A 24,942-nucleotide genomic window follows, 5' to 3' on the forward strand; every position below is an offset into this window, starting at 1 on the left:
TGCTCTCAACTTGTCAAATTTAGGAAGCTCATCTCTCCCACTAACATCTTGAACAAAGGATTCCCAAGAGTGGGGAAGCCCATTCATGGCAAACATGACTAAATTCTTATTAGCAAAAGATTCTCCAATTGCACTAAGCTGGTCCTTTAAGTCTGTAATCATCATAAATTATGAATAAACTGATTCACCTCTAGCCATTTTCACGTGTAGAAGTTGACATCTCAGAGCTAGAGCTCTATTGGCGTTGTTGAATTCATACAGGTCCTTAAGAATCTGAAATCAGTTTTTAGCTGAATCCAGTTTTGAGATAATGGGAATCAGATGATCCTTAATTGACTTGATATAATTTTTTTTGTCAACTCTTGTTCTTTTTCCATTGAGTTATTTCAGCTTCTTCACATGGCTTTATAACATCAGAATTTACATAGTCCAAAAGGTCATTCTCTTCAAGTGCAATCAGAATCCTAGGCTTCCATAAAGAGAAGTTAGAAGTGTCATCTAATCTATCTTCAACTTTCAAACCATTCACCGTTGTCACAAGTTGACAAACAAACAACTGAAAGTAGAGTAAATAACACAAGTAACTTGATACTTTGGTTCTAGATCGTTTCCTTAGACCCGCTTTGATACCATGTTAATAATGAACGAGAAATATATATGAGAGCGACAATTGAAAATCAAATATTCAGAAAACAAATTACACTAAGGAATTTTAACCTAGGAAAAATCCTCCTGCTCGAGAAATCTCTTTATTCTGAAACTCAGAAAACAAATACAAAGTCTTCAGCATATGATTGAAATCCTCAAGAGTATTCAATCAATTAAAACTGGTTAACTCTTTCAAGAGATTAAATAAAAGTAAACAACATAAACAAGAGATCAGTTCTATGATCAACCACTGATCATTCTCCTAACAAAATTGATCAATATAAAGTATAAACATATATGTCCAGACTCATAAAAGTTATGATACACAAAACATACATATCATCTCGCTAAAGAATCATGATACATAACATATCTCCTATTCACAGAAGAAGAAGAATACACAAGCAGCAAAATGAATAAGTATTTTCTCTTGAAAACTATCACCGCTATATCAAATACAAAGATCAATCGTGCATACTTCAGTAATCACAAAATGGCACTCAGAGAAACCAATAAGCCTGAAATGAAGAAAACAGCCAGCTGAAATGAGAACCAACAAAGTTTATGACAAACAAGGTGAAATGAAATGATGCCAGCGAAGCTAGAATCTGATGTCCATAAAGACTATGAAACATCAGCAATAAATGACACAAGCTCAAGCAAGATAAAAGTGCCAGCATAACATATGCACATATATAATGCCAAATCAGAGTCCTACTTGGAACAACAAGGAGAGACAAATGAATAAGCTGACGAAAGAGGAACCACACTAAATAAGAGCTAAGCATCAGACATAAGATGTTGGCTATAACACAAACATGAAGAAGACCGCTAGATCATATGAAGGTGTCCATAACAGGAAAACTCCAAATGAAAATACAAGCTCAGCCATGACAAACATCTCAGAGTGTGCAGACCAAAAATATGAGGGAAACAGATCAAAGTTGCAGAGGAATTTCTGAGAACTTAATTGCAGATAATTTCAGGATGCAAGACCTCTTTTGCAGCTACCGAATTCAACAAAGACAACAGTTCATAACGGAGTGGCCATTATTGTAAAAGGAAGCAATTATTAGTAAGTGAGCAAGAGAGTCACTGAGTTTAAAGGCACTGATAAAGTAAGAGAGTGATTAGTATACATTAAAAAAGGGTAAATGCTTGTGTATATTACTAATAAACACAAATGAGGGTAGTGATTGTAACAATAATTATGATCACCACATGGACAGCAACCCATGTGAATAGTTTATAATTAATTAAGAAAACAACATAGCAAATGAGCTTGATGAACAACAATCCAATGAAGGGCAGTGATTCACTTAATAGATAGTTTAATATTAATTAAAGGCCATAATTGGCAGCCATTGTGCAGCCACTGTGCAGCAGTAGCACATGCTATTAATATAAGGTCAGGTGCAGTAATGACAGCAACTTGATAGTTATGATGGGTCATCACCGTTCCAAGGATTGTGACCACTAAGAGAGGCATAACCTCCTTTTCATATTGAAGGAATATATGTGAAGCACAACGGCTTTTCAGGAGGGATAATCCAACAGATATATGGACATCTCTGTTATTATATTAACTATACATTACAGCACTGAAACTGTACATCAATAGGGTAAAGAAGGGATATGCACTAAGGGAAAAAGGCATTAGGGCACCCTGTTACAATGGCCAGTAGGGAGAACAGATATCAGGGCACCATATTGCTCTATGAAAGGGAGAGAATGGTTAAGGGATCCCTATTGCAATTTCCTTTCTAAAACCTATAATGAGGGACTGTTGGTGACCCAAAGATCTCAAACCATGTAAGAATGGAGGGGAATTGCACAGGGAGAACAGCTGTCTTAAGGCACCCTCTCATGCCTCCTTGTTCCATATCTTTTATGACTGAGACTCAGATAAAAATCAGACATTTGCGCTTATTGATAAATGTATGATTTCCTTACTCTAATAATAGATTCATTTCATGAATAGCATCTGCAACGTCTCCTAATCTGATTGCAGGTTCCCAGAACAGGCTTAGCACATCTTATTCTCAGATTAAGAAGGCACCCTAACTATATTATATGCATTATATACTTAGTTTTGTGATCTTTAGGGCAAAATATAGTGGCCCAGACAGGGAATATTACACCTCATTACTACCCCTGCCATGGGTTTGGAGAGGAAAGGCTTGCCAAAATGTCACCCAGGATTTCAAGGAAAGAATAACTCTAGCACCCTCCAAGGTTCTGACAGGCATTGATCAGAGTTCAATCCAATGATGAAGAATAAAAGGCCCAACCTAGAGAAAACAATAACATCCAACGAGCAAGAAAACTGTGAGACCAACCAAACACAAAAGTATAAAAGCTGAGGCAGATAATGTACCCATCTTAATTCAAGAGAAACACAGGCCAAATGCCTCCCCAGGTAGTGCCCACTATAAACCTATTTCAAGACAACATGATCCGACAGTGAATGCAATTTCAGAAGATCCTAATCACTACAACCACCATCAATGCATTCATTCCATGCAGCTCACCTTCTTGTGGCCCCAGCAAAATCAGGAAATCTTCAGATCATCTTTAGCGCATCTTGATTCCCTTTGTGAATCCCTGCCTATAATGTATTTTCATTAGAATTGTGGCTTAGCAACTGATGCAAATCAAGATTACATCACTGAATCTCAAAGATTAAGGTTGTAGCCCAAAACACAAGGGTGTCAAATCATTTCAGAGAATAGAATGCAGACCAAACCAACATTATCAGAGATTATCAGGCAGACATCCTACATTGGAAAACATGTGTCCCTATCGCCCCTTTTGTGTGGCCCAGATCAATGCAATTGACATAACATTTTGTTGCCCTTTTGGTTGTATATTTATAAGCTTTGTTCTTTGTAAAGAACTGAAATCCTTAGAGATTGACCTAAATTGCTTCAAAGTTTTATCCTCCACCGAGCTACCATAGAAGCCTAGTCTTTGTATTTTTCAGTAGTTGCAATCCATGTAAATTTTTGAAGTGGAGAGGTCCTCATGAAATTGAGTGTAATCAGAAACAATGTTTAAAGATCATATGGCTCTCTACTTGATCTAATTTTAACGTAGATGTTTAAAATGCTGTTATAGTATTAATTCTGATCTTTTATGTGCAGAATGGTTAATCCTATAAGTGTTTTAAAATATAAGTAGAGCTGATAACCATGAAGATATCTACACCAGCAGTCATTACATTCCACAGCCTATTAATGCAGTTTATTGTACACATCCCTTCTGTTCTAGCTGAAACCATTGTTGCTGATGTCTTCGGAAGAATTCTATATTTGCATAAATGGGGTAGCAAAATTTTGCCTATCATGTATTGATTATCTAATGAATTATAAACTGTGATATCGATAAGTAATTTTACAGTAGTATGACTCTGCCCTGGGTGTTTTTATGTTATTTTGGTGCTGGATGTTCTTAGTTACTCTTTGGTTCTAATATGGGTTAGCTGGTGCCAGCAGATTGTGAATTGACCTTAATATCTTATATTGTGTAACCTGTTTTGTTGACTACTCAAAATATTTTAAAAATATATAGTTGAGAGTGAGGTAAAGTACATGGACTTACACTATCAAGCAATTACATGATAATGGAGACTAAAAGCCCATAGTTTAATAAGATATCAGAAAAATATTCATTTCTTTCCTGACAGCTTGACAATAAGCTCAAGAAGGTACTGATGAATCAATTATCATTACCTGCATGCCTTCCACACCACTGATGCCAATACCAATATCTGCCTCTTGAATCATGCCAACATCATTGGCCCCATCACCAATTGCCAAAGTAGTTTTGCAAGTACCTTCTTTCACTAATCTTGTTACCTGAAATATAAAAGAATGCAATAGCCTCTCAGTTATCAATCTCAAGATGACTATTGATCTAGATACAAAACCAAATAAGATGAATGTGAATCCAGTGGGGATAAACAGTAACTCAACCAAGGCTTTTTGCTTAGGGGACACTCGACAGCAGATGACAGAAGCACAGTTTACGGCCAGTTTCAAAAACCGGTCTTTCAAGTCAGCTTCTAAGGCATATGCCAAAGCTTTTCCATCAATTATCAGAGCAAAAGCAGAGTCAGGATTCGTCTCCAGTATTATTGTCTGGTACGCATTGGTAATTTGCAGTGAAATGCTTTCTTTTGCTGCCTGATCAAATTTAACAGAAAAACTGTGATCAGAACCAACCTTATCCATGTGCTTTTCAAGCTATTAGCAGAAGCGATTAAGTAAACACACCTTCGCAGATTTATCTTGGGTACTGGACTCTTCTAAGCTCTTTAGACTTAAACAGATCTGTTTCATGCCTTGCCGAAGCAGACTGCATGCAAAACTGTTGAACATAGACAGTTCAATTTAAATAAGATGGTAACACAAGGAATGACAAGTTTAAATTATAACACTTCCATTAGCAGCAAATTTAGAGATCTGAAACTCCCTACCCTATGTTAATTGCAGTCTCCATCTTATCACCAGTCAATACCCAAATCTTAAGACCCGCTTGAGCAAGTTTATCTATACACTCAGGGACCTTGACAATTAGAGAGAACAAATGCATCAGATGCAGCTTCAGGTTACGTTAAAAGCAACAATCTAAAATTAATAATAATACCAATGAAGGCCCTAGAACTTACCCCTTTCTGTAGCTTATCCTCAACAGCAGTAGCACCCACAAGAATCAGATCCTTTTCAATCAGGTCAGATGCGTTCTCCAGTAGGGACTCTCTATCTACACCAATCGTTGTCTTGGCCCTCAGAAACAATGTATTCCATTCTGAATATTCTGTTTCTGTCATGCTCTTGTATGCAAGTGCTAAGGTGCGCAATCCTGCCTCTCCATAGTTAGCCAGATGTGCACATGTTGCTTCTTGATAATCTTTCCCATTCTTCCCAAGTCTATCAAAGATGACACTAAAAGGCTCCATATAGAAAAGATGTAAATTACAGAAGATCATAAAAAATAATAAAATTGGACAAAGGAGCACACATGTGCAAAAGGAAAAAATACTAATTCCAGAATATTAAGAAGAAGAAGAAAAATTGTCAATGGGACGACATTTGATCAAAACCATTTAAACAAGACAACATTGAAGGATTGGTATAACAGGAAATTCACTAGAAAAGAAGGTCCACACTAAATAGGACTTTTCTTTATTGTGTGCAAGATAATGCATTCGTTCATATCACAATCTTACTAAAGGATCTAGACTTGTGACGAGACAATGAACTACAAAATGTGAAAAAAGAAAAATCTTAAATTAAACAAGTTATTAAATTAGTAAACCAAAATCCAAGCATACTATCTCACATAATAGTTCTAGAAATAACTAGGAAGATGGCTCAAAGAGGCAAATAGGCTGGCCTCTGACCTAGCAAGCACCAGGGATGGTTTGCAGAGGTGCTACTCAGAGATAGTTAAAGACAAGCTGTCCGTCAATTGGAGTTAACCATGACCTCTATGAAAACATAGTTTTCTTTCAATGGCAACGGAGAAGTCAAATGAAGAGGTATAACCCCATCAAAATCAGTTTGGAATGGAAATTCTTAGAACACCCAATAATCTGTTGGACAAAGTTGTAGATCTCTCCTCAAGTGGTAGTTGTGTCTACTAAGACTCCCCTTAGGAATGGTAGGCCACAGAAAGAAGTGATCTGGAATAATGAATTCCAACTGCAGATAGTCCTAGGACCTGTGTCCTAATGGTGGATATAGCAGATGTGATAACAGTTTTTAGAGTCGAAGATCTCTCTTTGTCCAATAATGACAGGGAATAGTAAGGATAAATGTATATCTCGGAAGAGAACTGAGCTCTCAAGTATTCACTTTTCACTACCAGGCTTCTTTATTCATCTCTTTTCCACTCATGAGCTCTGGGCAGATGTATCAGTTTGGGTGTTTCCTGACTTCAAAATTTCAGTTTGAGCATTTCGTATGCTCCTCTACTGCTTCCCTTCTGTCAAAGATCTATTAGCATATTTAATTATATTTAGTGTTCTATTAATGGTCATTTAGTATTTCATCTTAGCTCTCTGTTTTTTTTTGGTTTTTTTGGTCTCTTCTATTATTATCCTTTCCTCTGATTAAATTGAAGCCTAATATAATACTTGCAGCGATAAGAGTCTGTTTTATTACAACCCAATGAAACACAGAAATACAGATGGGAAAATAGAGATATTGACAATCAATAGCAGAATATTATTGAAAAAATTGAAGTCAAGATAACAGAGTTTACAAATAATTATTCCCAAAGCTGAAATCATTTACCGCTGACCTAATCTGCTGATCTATTCATTTATTTACGGAAAAAAGCTATGAATTCTTCCTGTTAGTTTGTCTTCTGGGGACGCCTTAACTTCTGCAGCTTTTAACTGTTTCTGCCCAAAAACGTCTGCTGCATGAACCTGGTTAGAACAGTGATCCACAACTTTGAAGCTGAAGATTCTGAAATGATTCTTCCGGGACTTCATCCAAAAGAGGGTTTCTATGGGAGATTTGTGCTGTAAAAAGCAGAGACATGCAATTTCTTGCAGAGATGAAAAATCAAAACAAGTTGATAGATAAGAATGCCCCCTTTGAACCCAGCGTAGCCCCTTCTAAAGAAACTCATTACCAAAAAGCATTTGAACAATTCCCTCCAAAGAGCATTCAATCAACTCAAAAGTCTGGCCTTGGAACTTAGGCATTAATTATTATTCACTTTATATAAATTAAAACTCCACCATCGCACTTACTATGTGTAATAATGTTATAACTTATGTGTGGCCCCAACATCGAATATAATGAAGAATTAAATATATTGCAAATAGCTTTAGCTTTTTAAGCTTATAAATAATTATTCCCTCATTCCCTTACTATTCCATTAATTTTCTAGCCTCTGGAAATGGAAAAGGCTTAATATTTCTTCTTTGTTAACCATCACTCAAAAGGGGACATTATCAGGATTGTTGGTCCTCTAGCAATTGCATAACTATCCGCTGCTCCACTCTGATGTACTTGTCTAAACACCACAGACCATGAAGTAACTCACTAGGGCACAACCATAACAATGATATATTTGGTCACAATCCTGGGAACGGTGATAAAAACAAACCATCATCCCAACCATAACTCAAATTTGGCATCCCAACCATAACTCAAATTTGGCCAAGCATTTGCCGCCCATAAAAACAAACCATCATCCCATCTATCATCACCCAGCCACAAGCCAATAACAATATTTATTGACCACTCGCCATTAAGAACGACTATACATGATCCCAAATGAGTCCCAAAAATCAGATATCAAACAAAGGTGCACTTTTTTTTGGCTTCCAATGAATTATTAGAATGTATACCTCTATTAAATCCCATTGCTAAGCACAACATACCATCATGTGCCAAAGTCACCATATCAGTATAAGGAAATATGTTACTACTGTAATACTTGGGATAATCTGATTTATCCCCCTGCCTCCCAAAAGCATTTTAATCATCAAGGTGAGTTTGCATACACTTGGCTACCACAATTTATCATTTTCTATAGCCTTCAATACAATTTGTTTACCTCCATGAGAAAACTCAAGTTCCATGTTGCTGAAATCCTGCATGTGCCTTCCTAGGGACTTCAACCATGGTACTCCCGATACTACTTCTGTTCCACCAATACCAACAACATAGTACTCAGCATCAATTGTATAATCATCTAATTGTATGCCCAACATTGGTATTTTCCTTGTGCAACTGATTTTGGATTCATCTAACAACATAACACTGAATCCGGGCAAGTTCTCTACTTGAGATCCTTCCTTGACTACAAAGTCCTCATTAATAAAGTTGTGTATCACTGTTGTACACCAAACATATGACTCCATGTCTTTGGACAACCCCTTTAAGTTATCAAATGCTCTTTGGAGGGAGTTGATCAAATGCTTTTTGGGAAGGAATTTCCTTATAAGGGGACTTGATGAAATGCTTTTTTAGAAGCATTGTATAACTTTATTAATGAGAACTTTGTTATATGCAGTGAACTTTGTTATATGGGGATAGATACACAAAGGTATCTTGCACCTTGACATCAAACTCATTATCCTCATCGCTATCCACATCAGAATTCACCTCAATAAGATATTTCTTACCCTTACAAAGACACCCATGTCCTGGTTCCTGAGGAACTCTGCAATAAAAACAAAGATTTCTTCTTCTTAACATTTCATGACTCTTTTTCTCCCATAGGAGTAATGACCTTGGTTAGATTATGAGCCTTCACATCTGATTCGCAATCTAATTTCTAATTCTTGAAGTTCTTGTGTGGCTGAGGAGAGGCTGTGACTTCAAGATCAATTACTAACCCAATGGCATCATCTAATGTGTTAAGCCTATGTGCCTTGACTAATCCCTTCAGTCTATTGCTCAATCCCTCTACAAAAAGCATCGTGATAATTTTCTATTGCATATCAGAAACCACTATGGAAATTTTTTGGGAATTCATGGATTTAAGTCTCCACATGTCCTACCTGCTTCAGTTGGGCCAATTACCCGTAATAAACTTCTATATCTTTTTGGCCAAAGCAAGTAATCAGCCTTCTAAAAAAATTGTGAAATGATCTGGGAAAGAAATCCATGGTGCCATCAATCATATGATACTCCCCCCAGGTGCATGGTAGCAAACTGTGCCTTCTCCTCTTTCCATGGGCTTGTGCACCAAGAAAGTGTCTAATTTATGAACCCATGACATCGATGATGTTTTTTCAGTTCCATTGAAGCTTGATATAGAAATTTTATTCAAAGCATCCTCATATTCTGCAATCTGGGTGCCCTACCTGACTTGATCTTAAGGTCTCATGTCTGGCCTTTCCAAACAGTTTCTAGCCTTGTCCTTACACTGGTTCATGAACTGACCTAACTTCATTAGTTGCCTTACATCAGCAAGAAGTTGCATGCATTCCTCTTGAATCATAATAATATCAATTGTGATGTGCATCACTTCACTTCCTCCTCTACCTCTGGAATTGGTTCCCTTTCGGTCTAACAAGGTAAAAATATGGGACGTAATGATTGATGAGACCTTGTATCCACTTTCTACTCTATCTTGGTTCCTCCTCTATCTTGGCTGCCATGTTTCTATTTGCTTCTGTTGTGTTGACCACTAGACCACCTTGGTCGTATAAGATCAATTCTTAGTTGTCCTGTAGCTGTGATCATTCTATCCTAGAATTGTTGCAACATCTGTTGCTGTTAGGCAAAAATTGTTAGTAAATCATTGCATTGGTTGTTCATATCCCTATGTGAGCTTCCTGCTCTTCTTTTTCCCATCTCTGTCTCAACTGGGTTGCTTCCAATCCCTTCATGTATTGTACCTATGCGGCTCAAGCCCACTGGAGTGCATAGAGTCACTGACACACATTACATTACGAGCAGAAACCAATCACAATTTCTTAATTGCAGTGGATATAACTGGCGTGCAATTGAAAAATCTAACATGCAATTGAAACAAAAATCCGTCATGCAAATAAAAATCTTTGACACACAACTGAAAAAGTTTACATGCGATTGAAAACCTCAGAGGCTGGCAGGGTCACTGTGCTCGGATACCACTAAAATATCCTTTCCTCCAATTAAATTGAAACTTGACATAATACTCATAGCAATAAGGGTTTGTTTTATTACAAACAAATGAAACACAGAGAATATATGGGAAAACAGAGATATTGATAATCAATAGCAGAATATCCTTAAACGAAATTGAAAGTCCAAAAGACAGAATTTACAACTAATTATTCCCAAAGCTGAAATCATTTACCACTGACCTAATCACATGATATGGAAGATTGGCCAGAAAAATTGTAGACCTGTGATTCAATTTTCTATGGCAAAAAGCTGTGAATTCTTCCTGGTATTTTGTCTTCTTAAGATGCCTTAACTTCTTTACCTTTTTACTGTTGTCTGCCCAGAATATGACTGTTACATGAACCTAGCAAACTTTAATCCACAACTTGGAAGTTGAAGATTCTCAGATGCTTCTTCTGGGATTTTGTCCAAAAGAGGGTTTCTACCGGGGCTGTGTCCTGTAAAAAGAAGACATGAAATTTCTTGCAGAGAGGATATATCAAAATAAGTCAATAGATTAGAATGCATTTGATCAACTCCCCCAAAAAGCATTCAATAGATTAGGATGCATTTGATCAACTCCCCTCAAAAAGCATTCAATAGATTAGAATACCTCTTATAAATAAATTGCTTCCCAAAAACAATCCAATCAACTCCCTCTAAAAAGCACTCAATTGACTCAAAATCCTGGCCTTTGAGCTTAGGCATAAATTATTATTCACTTTATATTAATTAAAACTCCACCAAAGCACTTACTAGGTGTAATTACATTATAACTTAAGTGTAGCCCCAACATTAAACATAATGGAGAATTAAATATAAGTCAAATCCATAACTGCAGAAATTTCTATATCCGAGGCAAAATCTTGTGTGGGACAAAAAGCTCGTCTAATAAGATGCCATACCCCGGCTGGGTTTCATTCTCAACGCCTCAAAATGAAACCATAAAATAATGAACAGCAATTGCATGTAACAGATTTTACCAATTATTCAACCCAAAACCAGCAATTACACCAATATGACAGATTAAAACCACCTCTGATTTGTTATTGCGTTATGCATTAGCAATACAATAACTCTTATTAGCACCCAAATCCAATCTTACAACCAGAGATACAGTCAGCTTGGAAGTACTGAAAATCAGAGATACAAATAAGTACAAGTGAGAATCCTCAAATGACGCCTCCACTACAACAGGTTTTCATCCACCGTCTTCCGACTTGTGGGTTTTCATCCTCCAAGAGGACTGAAAGTTGAAGCTTCCAATTGACTCTCCAAGAGAGCTCAATATCCAAATTAAATCCAAGCAAATATCCAAGCAAGATGAAATGAGCTCTAGTTCATATCCCTCTACCTAACTCTACATTTTCTAAGACTATCCTTGTCCTTTTGTCAGTTTGTCTCTTATTGACTCCCCCTTTTAATTATTAAATTGACTTGAATAACTTGTATTAAGTCCTCAATAGTCAGTATGACTATAAATAGGTTTGGATAATTAATTTTCAAATGTCCTAGAAAAAGGGGACTCCCTCCTCAAGATTGTTTTCCCTCAAACAACTGTATGCATGTGATCATGATGCCTGGGTCCCATATCAACCTCATGATAACTGCTTTGACAATCCATTGCGCCACTCTGGTATGAACAAAGGACTTAGAACTGCAAAGCCATTCACCGGCTTCCCATAACAACAATACATCAAGTGTGCTAATACCAAGATCCCAAACTATGTTGTCATGACCATCAAATATGATGAGATAGAAATCTATTATGGAGCTATGTATATCACAATAGATGGTGACAACCCAACCTAAATCGTTGATGTAAGAAACAAGCTCCCCAATAGTTGAAATCAACACCACGAGCGCATAAAGTACAATATTGTCGTCATCAATCTGGAGAACCCCTAAGTACATAGGTGCCATGAGTAAGAATGTGGCTGAAAAACCATTCCCTATGATCAAAACATAACTCCCATCAATCCTCCACCAAGATCTATTCAAGTATTGAAATATGAAATCCATCCAACTCATATATAAGTTGGAATCTAGAACCATGTATAGGCTGATCGAGGGATGAGCGACAGTAGTCAATTCACCATACCAATCCTTAACCAAGATTCACCGCTAGGAACTGTAACTAGATCCACAATTCTGAACTCAAGATCATCCTTTTCATGAAAATCAAGAAGAGATCCCTTATTTATCTCAAATAGTAGATTATTGGAAATCCAATCAGCATCTACTTCAAACAAAGGGTTGCCTACCAATTGAATATGATTTGAAATTTTGGTACTTGGTCTCTTGGGACAACCATTAAAGTCATAAGTCTGTTGAATGCTATCAAGTTCATTAATTACTTCTTGGAAAAGCTCTTGCCTCTCTTTACTCTCATGTTCCCTAGTCTGATTTGTGACCCTAACCTGATTTCCTACTTCATGGAGAGCAACCTGTGTATCATCCAATCCCTCTTTAGCAACCTTAAGTTCCCTGCTAAGCTCCCCAATCTCATTCCTTCCTTTACTCAACTCATCAACATATGTTCCATCGACTTTAAGAATATAATCCCTATCAAAAAGCAAACATAAATAATCTGATTTCATAGATTCAATAGTTGTTTTGACTACCTGCAAATCAGCAATAAGTAAATCTCCTTCCACTCCCATTTGATCCTTCCTATGGAGATCCTCAATCATCCTATGAGTGCTGTCAGAATGTATCAAAGATGCCACAACCATGTCGTCACTAACCTTCAATTGGGTTTTTTAGGAATGCATCTCATTATTGTCATGTTGACACAACTCATCGTCTTATAGTGTCATCTTGGACTATTCCTCTAAGTTAATATCATGTGTATAAAAAATACATGGTCCATCACACCTCTCAAGAATATAATCATAGGCCTCAATTTCCTTGTTCCTTTGATTTGCATGCAAAGGCAAATCTATTGCTATGTTATCATTCTCATACAAAGGCTCATCATACAAAGATTCCAACATGCTATTACTTTGAGTAAGACCAACCTCATCAAATTGTTTGTCAAGAACAACCTCCAAATCACCAACATAGAAACCTCTATGATCCTCATCTATATTCTTCCCATCACTGGTCTGAATTACTTTACCTTCCTCCTCTCTGCAACTCCCACAAAGCCTCATAGGAGTTCCTTTAACCAATAAAACCATGGAGATCAGCTCACTATCCCTCATGCAATCTTGAAATTTGTTGATTCTACACTTATTTATTTGCTCCACAAGCTTGAAGGTTGCAAACAAGAGCATCAACTTGAACAATCCTTTGCAATATTTATATTCCCTCATTCAAAACGCTAACAAGGTTGACTGCAACATCTTGCAAATTTTAACATCTACATCAAAAATTAAGGATATAATAGTGTGCATGCAAGCCTTCACTTTTCTTGAATGGTGCTTCCTAATTCTAAACAAGAAGCAAAATAACAGATGAAAAATTGAATTGTTGCATTCAAGATCAATCATAATGTAAATGATTCTCTTCTCTACCATAATATCTAAAATCTTAACTCTCTTGGCAAAAGCAGGGTCTTTGTCATCGCGTAATCCCTCTAAATTTTTGACAAGCAGTTGCAGAACTTTCCTCAACACATCATCGTTATAGGTTGCTATAGGAGTTGTTATTCGCATAATCTCACTAAGACATAAGGCAACTGCAAAACTGACTTGCTTGTTTAGATGCTTTATAAACCTAGGCTCAACCAGAGTTACCAATGAAAGGCATAAAGCCCAATTTAGGAGCCTACAATATGTATGGTCTACCTTGAACAAGTACGTCTCTAGTTCTTCTAACTTGGAGAGAGCTCCATCTTGGATTTTCATGGATTTCAACTGCAAGCCAATCACATATAGCCGATTCCCTATTTCTATTTCCTTCTGAAGGTCCCTGAGTTGTTCACCATTAAATGTGTTGTTAAATTCATCTGAAAAGAGTTCACTTTTCAGATTTTCCATATCAATTTTAAGCTTCCAACTCAAGATTAATTTTCAATATTGTCATTATACTCCCAAACAGTGTAGTGGTGTACTAGTTTTGTTTCTGAGGTATTTTCTTATTCCATAAGGCATTTAATCCAACATTTGGTACACTATTTCTTGTCACAAGGAATTTATAGTTTTGGACTTATAGTAAAACTTGCAATAAATACCTGCTTAATCATGAGTCCCATTGGATTCCCCCTACTCCCACAATTGCTTCTACTAAACAAAATAGCAATGATTGTTGTTGAAACAATAGCTAGAAGTGCTGACCCAAATGACATTCATAGAATCCTTGTTAAAGACTCAATCTGTAAAAGTTCCCCACTATCGTCAATAACCAACTCCTGATAACACTTTTGTTAACAAAGACTTAACAGGCACTCTAGATAAATTCCTACTTGCAAGCAAAATTTCGGTTCTCAGTTAGATACTAGCTCAAACAATCAGCACTCCAATGCCAATCTTAGTTTCTATGGCAGCCCTTATACAAATCCATCCACACACAAGAGATGACATAATGTTTCTCCAACAGCGAGAACACTTCCACAAGCGATAATAACTTCCAAATGTCTCCTGCCAAGTGTCATCCACCTGCATAGACGTCTTTGTCTACAAAAATAACTCCTTCTGCTACGTCCAAATAACTAACATAAAATCTCCACTTCTCTTGTCGTTTTAACCCTTAAGTCTTCAACAATGTACCCAACTATCTATAACAGCATTCACATGGAAGTTGATAGCCGATCGTATGCCTCTATGTATGGAAAAAACTCACAATACTCTCGTCCTTCAATTCCAAATTGATCTTTCACAAGATTTATCCTAAAACAAAACCGCCACAAAGTAAACTAGGAGGCTCACTTGCAACATGAAACCCAAACTTCAGATAAAACTTTGCTTAGACATGAAAATCTACAATGGCAATCTGTAACTCCTTCGTTTTGCAACTCCGACATGTTGGAATCCACAAATGTACTGTGGAAAGAAAGAACAAGCATGCCCAAAGGAATCAACTTGTTTCTGGGGACTATCGAACTATTAGGCATTGCACAACAAGCTATAGGAGATAACTGTGTTACTTCCTAGTATCAATGCAATGACACAATTTTCACTATACCCTGCAGAGAGAAATTGTTTCTCATCAACACAAACTCTTCTTCAATTCAACCCGATAGCAAGAGATGGCATATACAATTACCATTACCTTTTACCAATTGTCGTTTAGTGGCTTGGCAGACTATAAGAACCTTTAGAGCATTGTCGATTTCTATCGACAAGTGTCTTCCTGAAGAGTGGATGTCTCTCAGCAGTTACGAGAATCCAACGATTGCTACCTATGTGATCTGACAAATTTGCCAATACAATTATGAAACAACAATCTATATTCTTCTACGGTTGCTCTGACTATTCGTGCACATTAGCATTATCGACTAACTATGATTGCCCGCTAATAATGAACTGCCTTCAAACTAAGTCTTGGAATTGTCATTCTTCCTAACCAATATGGGTTCTTCGGCAAATGTTTAAATGTTATCCATGATAAAATATAAACAAAGAGAGAAACTGATTTGCGTGTCTTTTCAAATGACAATATTTGTCTGATATTCTTTGATGGTGTTTTGTCTCCAACGGTGATATTTGATACTCCACCATCATCGGTTACATTCTCATGGATGGCAACTTCATTCACAGTGGTCGCAACTTCCCAAGCATTTGTAGTCCTAACGAGGAAAATTTTAGTTCCAACCAGTTGCTTCCATATTCACAGATTAATCTACCCCTCTTACAAACGTCTTCAACTCTCGACTCCAACCCCCAATTCAACACAAGTCGAGGCCACTTATATTTAGGATGGAACTTTACATCTCATTTTTATATTTTATTGATTATGGTCCTGGGTTGCAATAATCCTCACACCAACTTAATAAGTCCACCAAAGTTTAGATGGGGCCCAAAATCTCCAACCAATTACTAACCTGTCAAAAATAATCTTGCACTCGTTGAATGCCTATTGATGTCCTTCCAATGGAAATGAATCGTACCTCTTGAATATGAATTTCATAACTTGACCAAGATATGAAGTCTCCAAATTAAAATCAATCACTTTTATGGAAGCCCCAGAAATCAATATTTTATTTCTTCCCAGCTTCAATCGAAAAGTAATTTTTCTCAAAAGAGCGAGTAAAATTTTCAATTGAGTTGTTCTCAAAATCTAACCATTAAATTTATTTGATAAACTTTTCTATGAAATCTCTGATATAAATTTATAATCTTCTTTCTTAATAAACTCCACAGGATGGCGGGATTTTTGGCTCTGATACCACTGTAGTATCCCGGCTAGGTATTGTTCTTGTTAGAAATATTAATCTTTCTTTGGATGTATTTAATTTGGGATATTCCAAAGATCCCTACATGTAGTTTGTCCTATTGTACACATGTGGAGGACGTCATTTACTTGTCCTCTAGTCTACATGTGAGGACAACTCATTTTATAATTCTTTTTATAAAGGAAATTAGTTTATCCTCCTTAAGAGGATCTTAACACTTTGCATACACTTATTATGAATGTGGCATTCATAGAAATGGGAGTTACACATGCGAACACATGCAACTCCTTTCTCATGTCCATAAAAGAGATGCTTCTTTCATATTCTTCTTTACACATCACATTGATGTTATTGTAGTGACCTATTTTGCTCCACCACTTTCTCTCTCTTCTCTAGGCATTTGCCCTCATTCATAATACTTACAAGGGGTTTTTTTTGTTTCCCCTTTAAAATCCTTGTCTCCATTGTTGATCTACTTTGGTGTATGCTCTTGGATCTTGTTTATCTCATGATATCATTATTTCTTGCTTAACTAACTTGAATTGTTTTCTTTTCCTTGCTCTAGTTTATCATTTCTTATATGGTATCAAAGCTTGGTTACTAATCTTGTTTTGAGTTTTAGCGTTGAAGGTTGTCATTCATTGGAGCTCATCTTATTTGGGGACGTTCTTGAGAGAAGAAATTTTTTTTTTTTTTTTTTTTTTAAGCTCATTCTAACATCTTGTGTGTATGCGCAATTTTAATATTTAATCTATTATTTTTCTCTAACCCTCTTTGGAAGGCTTGCCGCCAAAGGGTTATTCTCTTAGAAATAAATTTTACTCTTGTTTTGGAAGGCTTGCCGCCAAAACAAGAAGCATTTAACACTCTTATTTTCATAAGTATTTTGTTATCATTATTATAATTTGTGCAATTTGTTTTACAATATTTAAAAGATTTTTTTTTATTTTTTTTCTAACATTTCCCTTGCAGGAAACTCTTCAATAATTTAAAATATCTTTTGCAAATATCTTATTTCACACATTAGTTGGTTAAAACCAATTCAATTATCTTTTTCAAAAATTAAATATATATTCGACTCTATTACTTTTGGGATTTATTCAATTTTCAATTTCAAAATTTATTTTAGCATCTCTATGTTTCTATTTTTTTCTTTCCAAATCTGAGCTATTTTTTCTCATAGCTCTCTTGTCATTTTTTAGTTCTTTCCTTCTTTGAATCCTGTTTTCTCTCTCATCCTTGGCTATTTAAGCTAGGTTATTGTTCTTGCATTTCATTTTTTTATTGTTGAGTCTTTTTGCTAGGTTTCGTTATTCTTCCTCTAGAATTACCTTTGTTTGTGTTTTGGATCCTCTTCTTTTTTCGTTGCCTTCCCTTGTCTTTTGCTGGTTCATGCTCATTCTCCTATCTGTTGTGCTGTTTTAAACTGCTTGCATGTTGCTAAGACATTGAAGGGCTGTTTAAACTGTTTGCATGTTTAATATGCTTGCATGTTGCTTTGAAGTGTTGTTTCTATAAGCCGCCTTCTCTCCTTACGGCCTACCCTTGCAGCCTGCTCCTCCTGCCTTGTGTGAGCTGAGCCTCACCGTCTCCTACCACCTCCCTTCATGTGGACCTACTATCTCCCATTTTGTTCCTGCTGCCTCCCTTCACATGGACGTGCCATGCTTGGTTAAGTGTGGGTCGCCTGCTCTCTGCGGCCTTCCTCCACTGTTCGGTGCTGCTCCTCGATCTCTCCCGTAGCTGCCCTCCTTCACACTGCTTTTGCTTGCGGTTTCCTTTTGCCAGGTGCTGTGCTCTCCCCTCCCTCTCATCTTCTGAGCTCATTTTTTTTGTTTCATATTTCATTGTATTGCATTATCTGTACATGCATTGCATTGCATTAATTTACATGCATAATTATTCTTCTTCTTTTCCATGAGCAACCGCCCTCTGTCATCATTTATCTTTAGCCTCTGCCAATCCAAGTCATTTTTGGTCATTATATTCTTTCTATAATTATTAGTTGCTAACGCTTTATATGCAGGATTGAATGATTTTAAATTACATCTATAGTGTTAACTAGTTGTTGTTAAGAATTCATTATTAATTTTTATTTATTACTTTCTGTTTTAATTCATTTGGTAGAGACTAGTTCCAAATCAGCGCAACTCAGGAATCTGCAGTCTCAAGACGTTTTTTTTAATAATTATCTATCATCATATTGTACATCTTTATTATCTTTTGTCCAAATTCACATTTAGAAAGTTAAATATATCAAATTCTCCTACTCAGTTTTAAAACAAGAGGTATTTTTTCATTCTTTTCAGCTTTTTATTATATAAATTTGTTTTCTTTCAGTAAGCTTCCCCTCAAGATTACTCGTTTGGTTTTTTTTTTACTATTTAATTCATTTTAATTACGTTAACTTTTAAAGTAATATTTATATAAGGGGGCCATTTTTTTTCACCATAAAGTTGTCAACTTTAATTCTAGATAATTAAACTTAAAAGTTCTAATTATGACTCATGGAAAACTCACACTTCATTCATTTTTCATTTTAAGCACATGTTGGATATTGCCACTGATACTTTTGTTGAAACCAGTTCAGCAGCCACCCAAGATGGAAAAGATGCTTGAAAAATTAAAAATGAAGCCGTCTTAGGTCTAATCGTTATTTCTATCATTCCAGATTTATATGTTTTTATTACAAATTGTTCCAAAGCTCATAAGCCTGGACAATTCTGCAAATTACTTATGACAGTACAGATGAATCCCGCAAAATACAATTGCAGGATCAACTTGAAGATCTCAGGTATACAGACTTCAAAACCATGAATGAATTTCTATTAAAATTTGATGCTCTTAAAAGTCATTTAATTGGTTTAGGTGTTCAGTTAGCTGATATTCGTTTGATTCATATTATTCTTAAAAAGTGTCTTCCTAGACAGTTTCAGCAGTTTATAACTAATATTCATGCTCAACTTGCAATTCCGGTTTATCTACTCAATTGACTTATGTTATTTTTCAAAACTTATTGCGAAAGGAAGAAGCTAAGCTAATTCAATTTGGTACTCTTAAATCAAGTGAAAACTTTCGTTCAAATAACAATAATCATAATCATAATCATAATCATAATAACCATAACAACTCTAATCATTCAAATAATAAATCTAATGTCAAACATAACAATAATCAAAATAATAATCGTAATCATTCCACCTATAATAATAATAATCAAAGGAATCATTCATATTCCAAACCTAATTGTACTTATAGTGGCAAAGATGGTCATGTTGATAATAATTGTTTTAAAAAGTAAAATGATAAAAACACCTATGAACAACAATAATTGCCATCCAAAATCAAATCATAAAAAAGGTAATTCTAATGGTTCTAATTCTCGTCATGCTTTTACTTGTGGTTATAATGTTTGTAGACCATTAGAATGGATTGTGGATAGTGGTGCTTCTCAACATGTTACTTCTCACAAGGAAGTTTTTGATTCTCTGCAACCTGATCTAGCTAACATTCCACTTCAGTTAGCTAATAATCATACTTGTAAAGATGAAGGTTTAGGTGTTGTAAGTGTTCCTAATGGTAAATTACATGATGTGCTTTATGTTCCAGATCTGAAAACTAATCTTCTTTCAATTGCAAAGTTATGTCAGGACTATAAAGTTGAATTCTATAAGGATACGTGCAATGTGATTGATCCTCAAACTAATCACATGATTGCTAATACTAAAATGGATCATGATAATTTATTTAAATTTCATGAATTTGCTAGTTCAAGGTATTCTTTAATACCTCCATTGATTTCAATATATGGCATGAAATACTTGGCCATTTAAATTCTGATTATATTACTTTGACGCAAAAAGGAAATATGGTTGATGGTTTGTCTCACATTATTCCTTCCAAAATTATTTGCACTAGTTGTATGAGCAGTAAATGCATAGGGAGCCCTTTCCAAGTAGTAAATCATGGCGAGCAACTCATAAGTTGTACGTAGTCCATAGTGACCTTTTGGGCCCCATAGAGAAAAACTCCATCCAAGGTTCTCAGTATGCACTTACTTTTGTTGATGATTTTTCAAAAAGAACTTGGATCTATTTTTTCTATAGCAAGGATCAAGTTCTTGATATATTTATTGAATTTCATTTATATGTTGAAAGGAAATCTGGTTTTAAACATAAAATTTTTTAAACTGATAATGGAAAGGAACATATGAACAATGTTTTTCACTCTTATTTAAAATCATATGGAATTAAATACGAGCTTACTATTCCTTTTACACCAAAACAAAATGGTGTGGCGAAAAGAAAGCATTGGACCATTGTTGAAATGGCTAGATGTATGTTACATGCTAAGAATATGCATTATAAGTTTTGAGTTGAAGCTATGTTTTGTGCAGCTTATCTTCTTAATAGGACTCCTACCAAAGCTCTCAAGGATACTACTCTCGAAGAGGCTTGGTCTGGTAGGAAGCCCGATTTACATCACTTAAGGATTTTTGAATCTATTGCTTATGTTCATACACCTAAACAAAAAAGGCATAAATTAGATGCCAAGTCTTCTCCTTATATTTTTGTTAGGTATGATGAAAATACTAAGGGTTATAGAGTTTATGATTCGACTACTAACAAAGTACAAGTTGCAAGGGATGTTTGTATTGTAAAGAATGGAGTTCATGACTGTTCTAATGCACATGATGCAACATTTAGTGGCACTAAAATTGTGCTAGTGGAGGACCAACCTCCTTCTCTAAACCCTACTCCTCTTAACCCTACTCCTCAAGCACCAACTGTTATTTCTGCTCCTCCTCCTCTTGCTAGTAATGATATTCATATTGCTACTAATGATGCCTTTACTGATAATGATTCTTCTTCTAGTGATGATTCTATTACTACCAAGAGAAAACCTAAATGGGCTCAAGGCTGGCTTAATGAAAGTGATGACTATCTTACTAGATTAAGTAGAATTAAACTTAGGGGGATTAATTATTGCAATTATGCTTTGATGACTTCTATTATGAATTCTAATAATCATAAGTTTTTTGATCAAGCTAACTCTCAACCTGATTGGCAAAAGGCCCTGCAAGAGGAATATGATTCCTTAATTGCTAATCAAACTTGGGACTTAGTTACTTTACCTCATGGTAAGAATTTGGTTTCATGCAAATGGTTATATAAAACAAAGTTGAATGCCAATAATGAAATTAGTAAGTTTAAAGCTAGATTAGTTGCTAGAGGCTTTTCTCAAATTGAAGGGTTAGATTATAGTGAAACTTTTGCCCCTGTTGCTATAATGTCTACTATCAAATTAATTCTTGCTTTAGCTTATAAAATGAATTGGCCTATTCATCAAATGGATGTTAAAAGTGCTTTCTTAAATGGTGATTTAAATGAAGAGATCTGTATGGCTCAACCCCCCGGTTTTGCTAAAAAAGGTAGTGAATTTTTGGTTTGCAAATTGAAAAAATCTCTTTATGGTCTCAAACAATCACTTAGAGAATGGTATTCTAAGATAAATTATTTCTTTATTTCTCAAGGCTTTTCTAGAAGTAAGAATGATCCTAATATATTAAACATATTCAAGATGATATTATAATTGTTATTTGTTATGTGGACGACTTGACTCTTACTTCAAGCTCAGATGCTTTAATTTCTGATATTAAGTTTCAACCTAACTAGAAATTCCAAAGGACTTATTTAGGTATTTTACATTACTTCTTAGGCATGCAAATTTGGCAAACTCCTCAGGGTATTTTTCTTTCTCAAAGCAAGTATGCTCATGAATTTTTTTTTAAAATTTAAGATAAATGATTCTAACCATGTTTCAATTCCATGCAAATTAGGAACTAAATTAATGGCTGATATGGATACTCCTTTTATTGATGAAATTTTGTATAGACAACTAGTAGGAAGTTTGAATTGCTTAACTCTTACTAGACCCCATATTGCTTATAGTGCTGGTTTAGTTTCCATATTTACGTCTAAACCTCAATAAACACATTTCAAAGTTGCTAAAAGAATATTAAGGAATATTAAAAAGAACCATTAATATGGGATTTTTTTTATGCAAATTCCGATTTTATTTTACAAGGCTATACTGATTTTGATCTAAGTGGAGATCCAAATGATGAGAAATCTACTTGTGGGTATTGTTTCTTTGTTGGTTCAAGCACAATTTCTTGGAAAAGTAAAAAAGAACATTATTTCTCTTTGCTCAACTGAAGCTGAATACAAAGGTTGCACTAATGCATCTAAGGAAGTTTTATGGCTTAGAAGAATTCTTGAAGATTTCGGTCTACCTCAACAAGCACCTACTCCATTACATTGAAACAATCAAAGCGCCATTGCCTTAGCAAAAAATCCAGCTTTTCATGCAAGGACAAAACATATTTCTCTTCAACATCACTTCATTCGAGAACAAGTTGAAGACAAGCAAGTTACCCTCCTTTATTGCAAGGGTGAAGATAAAGTGCCTGATATTTTGACAAAACCACTTTGTAAAGAACGATTTCAATTTCTTTGTAAAAATTTGGGTTTACAACCCCTTGATATAAGCTCCCAAAGTAAAGATGGGAGGGGGTAAGAAATATTAATCTTTCCTTTGATGTATTTAATTTGAGATATTCCAAGGATCCCTACATGTAGTTTGTCCTATTGTACACATGTGAAGTACATGTCATATACTTGTCCTCTAGTCCACATGTGAGGACAACTCATTTTATAATTTCTTTTATAAAGGAAATTAGTTTATCCTCCTTAAGAGGATCTTGACACTTTGCACACACTTATTATGAATGTGGCATTCATAGAAATGAGAGTTACACATGCAAACACATGCAAAACTCATTTCTCATGTCCATAAAAGAGATGCTTCTTTCATATTCTTTTTTACACATCACATTGATGTTATTGTAATGAGCTATTTTGCTCCACCACTTTCTCTCTCTCTTCTCTAAGCATTTGCCTTCATTTATAATACTCACAAGGGATTTTCTTTGCTTTTCCTTTTGAAATCCTTGTCTCCATTGTTGATCTACTTTGGTGTATGCTCTTGGATCTTGTTTATCTCATGGTAACATTATTTCTCACTTAACTCACTTGGATTGTTTTATTTTCCTTGCTCTAGTTTATCGTTTCTTACAGTTCTCAACCCCTCAAAATGAAACCACAAAATAATGAACAGCAATTGCGTGTAACAGGTTTTACCAGCTATTCAACCCAAAACCAGCAATTACACAAATATCACAATTAAAAAAACCTCAGATTTGTTATTAGATGTCCCAAAAAATGGGTCATTACATAAGAGAAGTGATCCAAAATGGATCATGAAAATCAGAAAAAAAAAAAAAAAATCATAGGAATTACTTTGAAAAAATCCAAAGCAGTAGAGCATCATGTAGGAAGAACATACACCTGAGACAAATCTGCATCTGAGGAAATTAGCCAAACTTACCCCTGCATAAATCATCCCTTACTATGAAAATGCAATAAGAAACAATTTAGGTGACATTTTCACTTCCACTTTTAAGAGGATGCTTCTTATACCTAGAGGGATGCTCCAGCTTTGCATAGAGAGATGGAAAGCATTTTAAAATTGAAATGGCGGAATAATGAAGTGTTGTTAAAGTTTAAAACTTTTAGTTTTGACTCCACACAACTCCTTGGATCAAATTAAAGACCAAGATGACTTTCACGAGAGAATGGCAATACAATTGCAACAAGATGCAAGAATGATCTTATTGTTTAAAAACATTAATAAAATGTACATAATGAGACTTCTTATATAGGAAAGGCAATAGGGACAATAATAAGGAGTTGATAAGCTATTACTCACACAAGGTGGAACCACATGTCCACCGAAGGTGGATCATCCTTCATTATGCAATAAAGTATGTGTAACATGTGGAGTCAACACATAAAGTGGAATTTAATAGCAACTATCATCACCTAAAGTGGAATTTCTCCTACACCGTATGCAAATAAGGTACAAACTCCTAGGTTTTACGGTAAATTGATGTTGTTATTAAAAAAAGGAGACAAAAGCTCCTTATATAAATTTACAAAGACAATGTTTCTAAAAGAAACAACTGTGAACTATAGATGAAAGTAGAAACTAATTAATAAACTAAAGACTAACTACGATGGCCATTAAAGAAACATTATAATATTATGATAGCCTCCCTTAATGGTCATTGTCTAACTGTTGTCGTTTGGTCACAAATTCTTCAAAATATTTTGTTGCTACTGAGATCCTCCCTAGATTTGCAAAATGTTAGTGCCCAAAAAGCTGTCCAGAAAAAAGAAATAGAGAAGGGTGCCCCCTTCTTGAGAATGCTCAACA

At 35.4% G+C, this 24,942-nt stretch overlaps 1 protein-coding gene across 3 annotated transcripts in view; it reads right to left on the bottom strand.

Moving 5' to 3' along the window:
• Positions 1-24,942, bottom strand: part of LOC149538690 (putative phospholipid-transporting ATPase 4) — a 55,806-nt gene that overhangs the window by 8,580 nt on the left and 22,284 nt on the right. For 2 of the 3 annotated variants that reach the window (XR_016356096.1, XM_089800022.1), the window contains exons 3-7: positions 5,318-5,594; positions 5,126-5,214; positions 4,923-5,016; positions 4,623-4,832; positions 4,380-4,505 (exon numbers count right to left, since the gene is read on the bottom strand). Coding sequence is in view for 2 of the 3 variants with exons in the window: in XM_089800022.1 (XP_089656148.1) it covers positions 4,380-4,505; positions 4,623-4,832; positions 4,923-5,016; positions 5,126-5,214; positions 5,318-5,594 (796 nt within the window). In the remaining variant the exon portion in view is untranslated. The remainder of the gene's footprint in view (positions 1-4,379; positions 4,506-4,622; positions 4,833-4,922; positions 5,017-5,125; positions 5,215-5,317; positions 5,595-24,942) is intronic. The other variant, XM_089800023.1, reaches the window with a different exon arrangement.

Source organism: Cupressus sempervirens, chromosome 9 (assembly GCF_028749045.1).
Source record: "Cupressus sempervirens isolate cs-2001-9-10 chromosome 9, ASM2874904v1, whole genome shotgun sequence".
Classification (NCBI taxonomy): domain Eukaryota; kingdom Viridiplantae; phylum Streptophyta; class Pinopsida; order Cupressales; family Cupressaceae; genus Cupressus; species Cupressus sempervirens.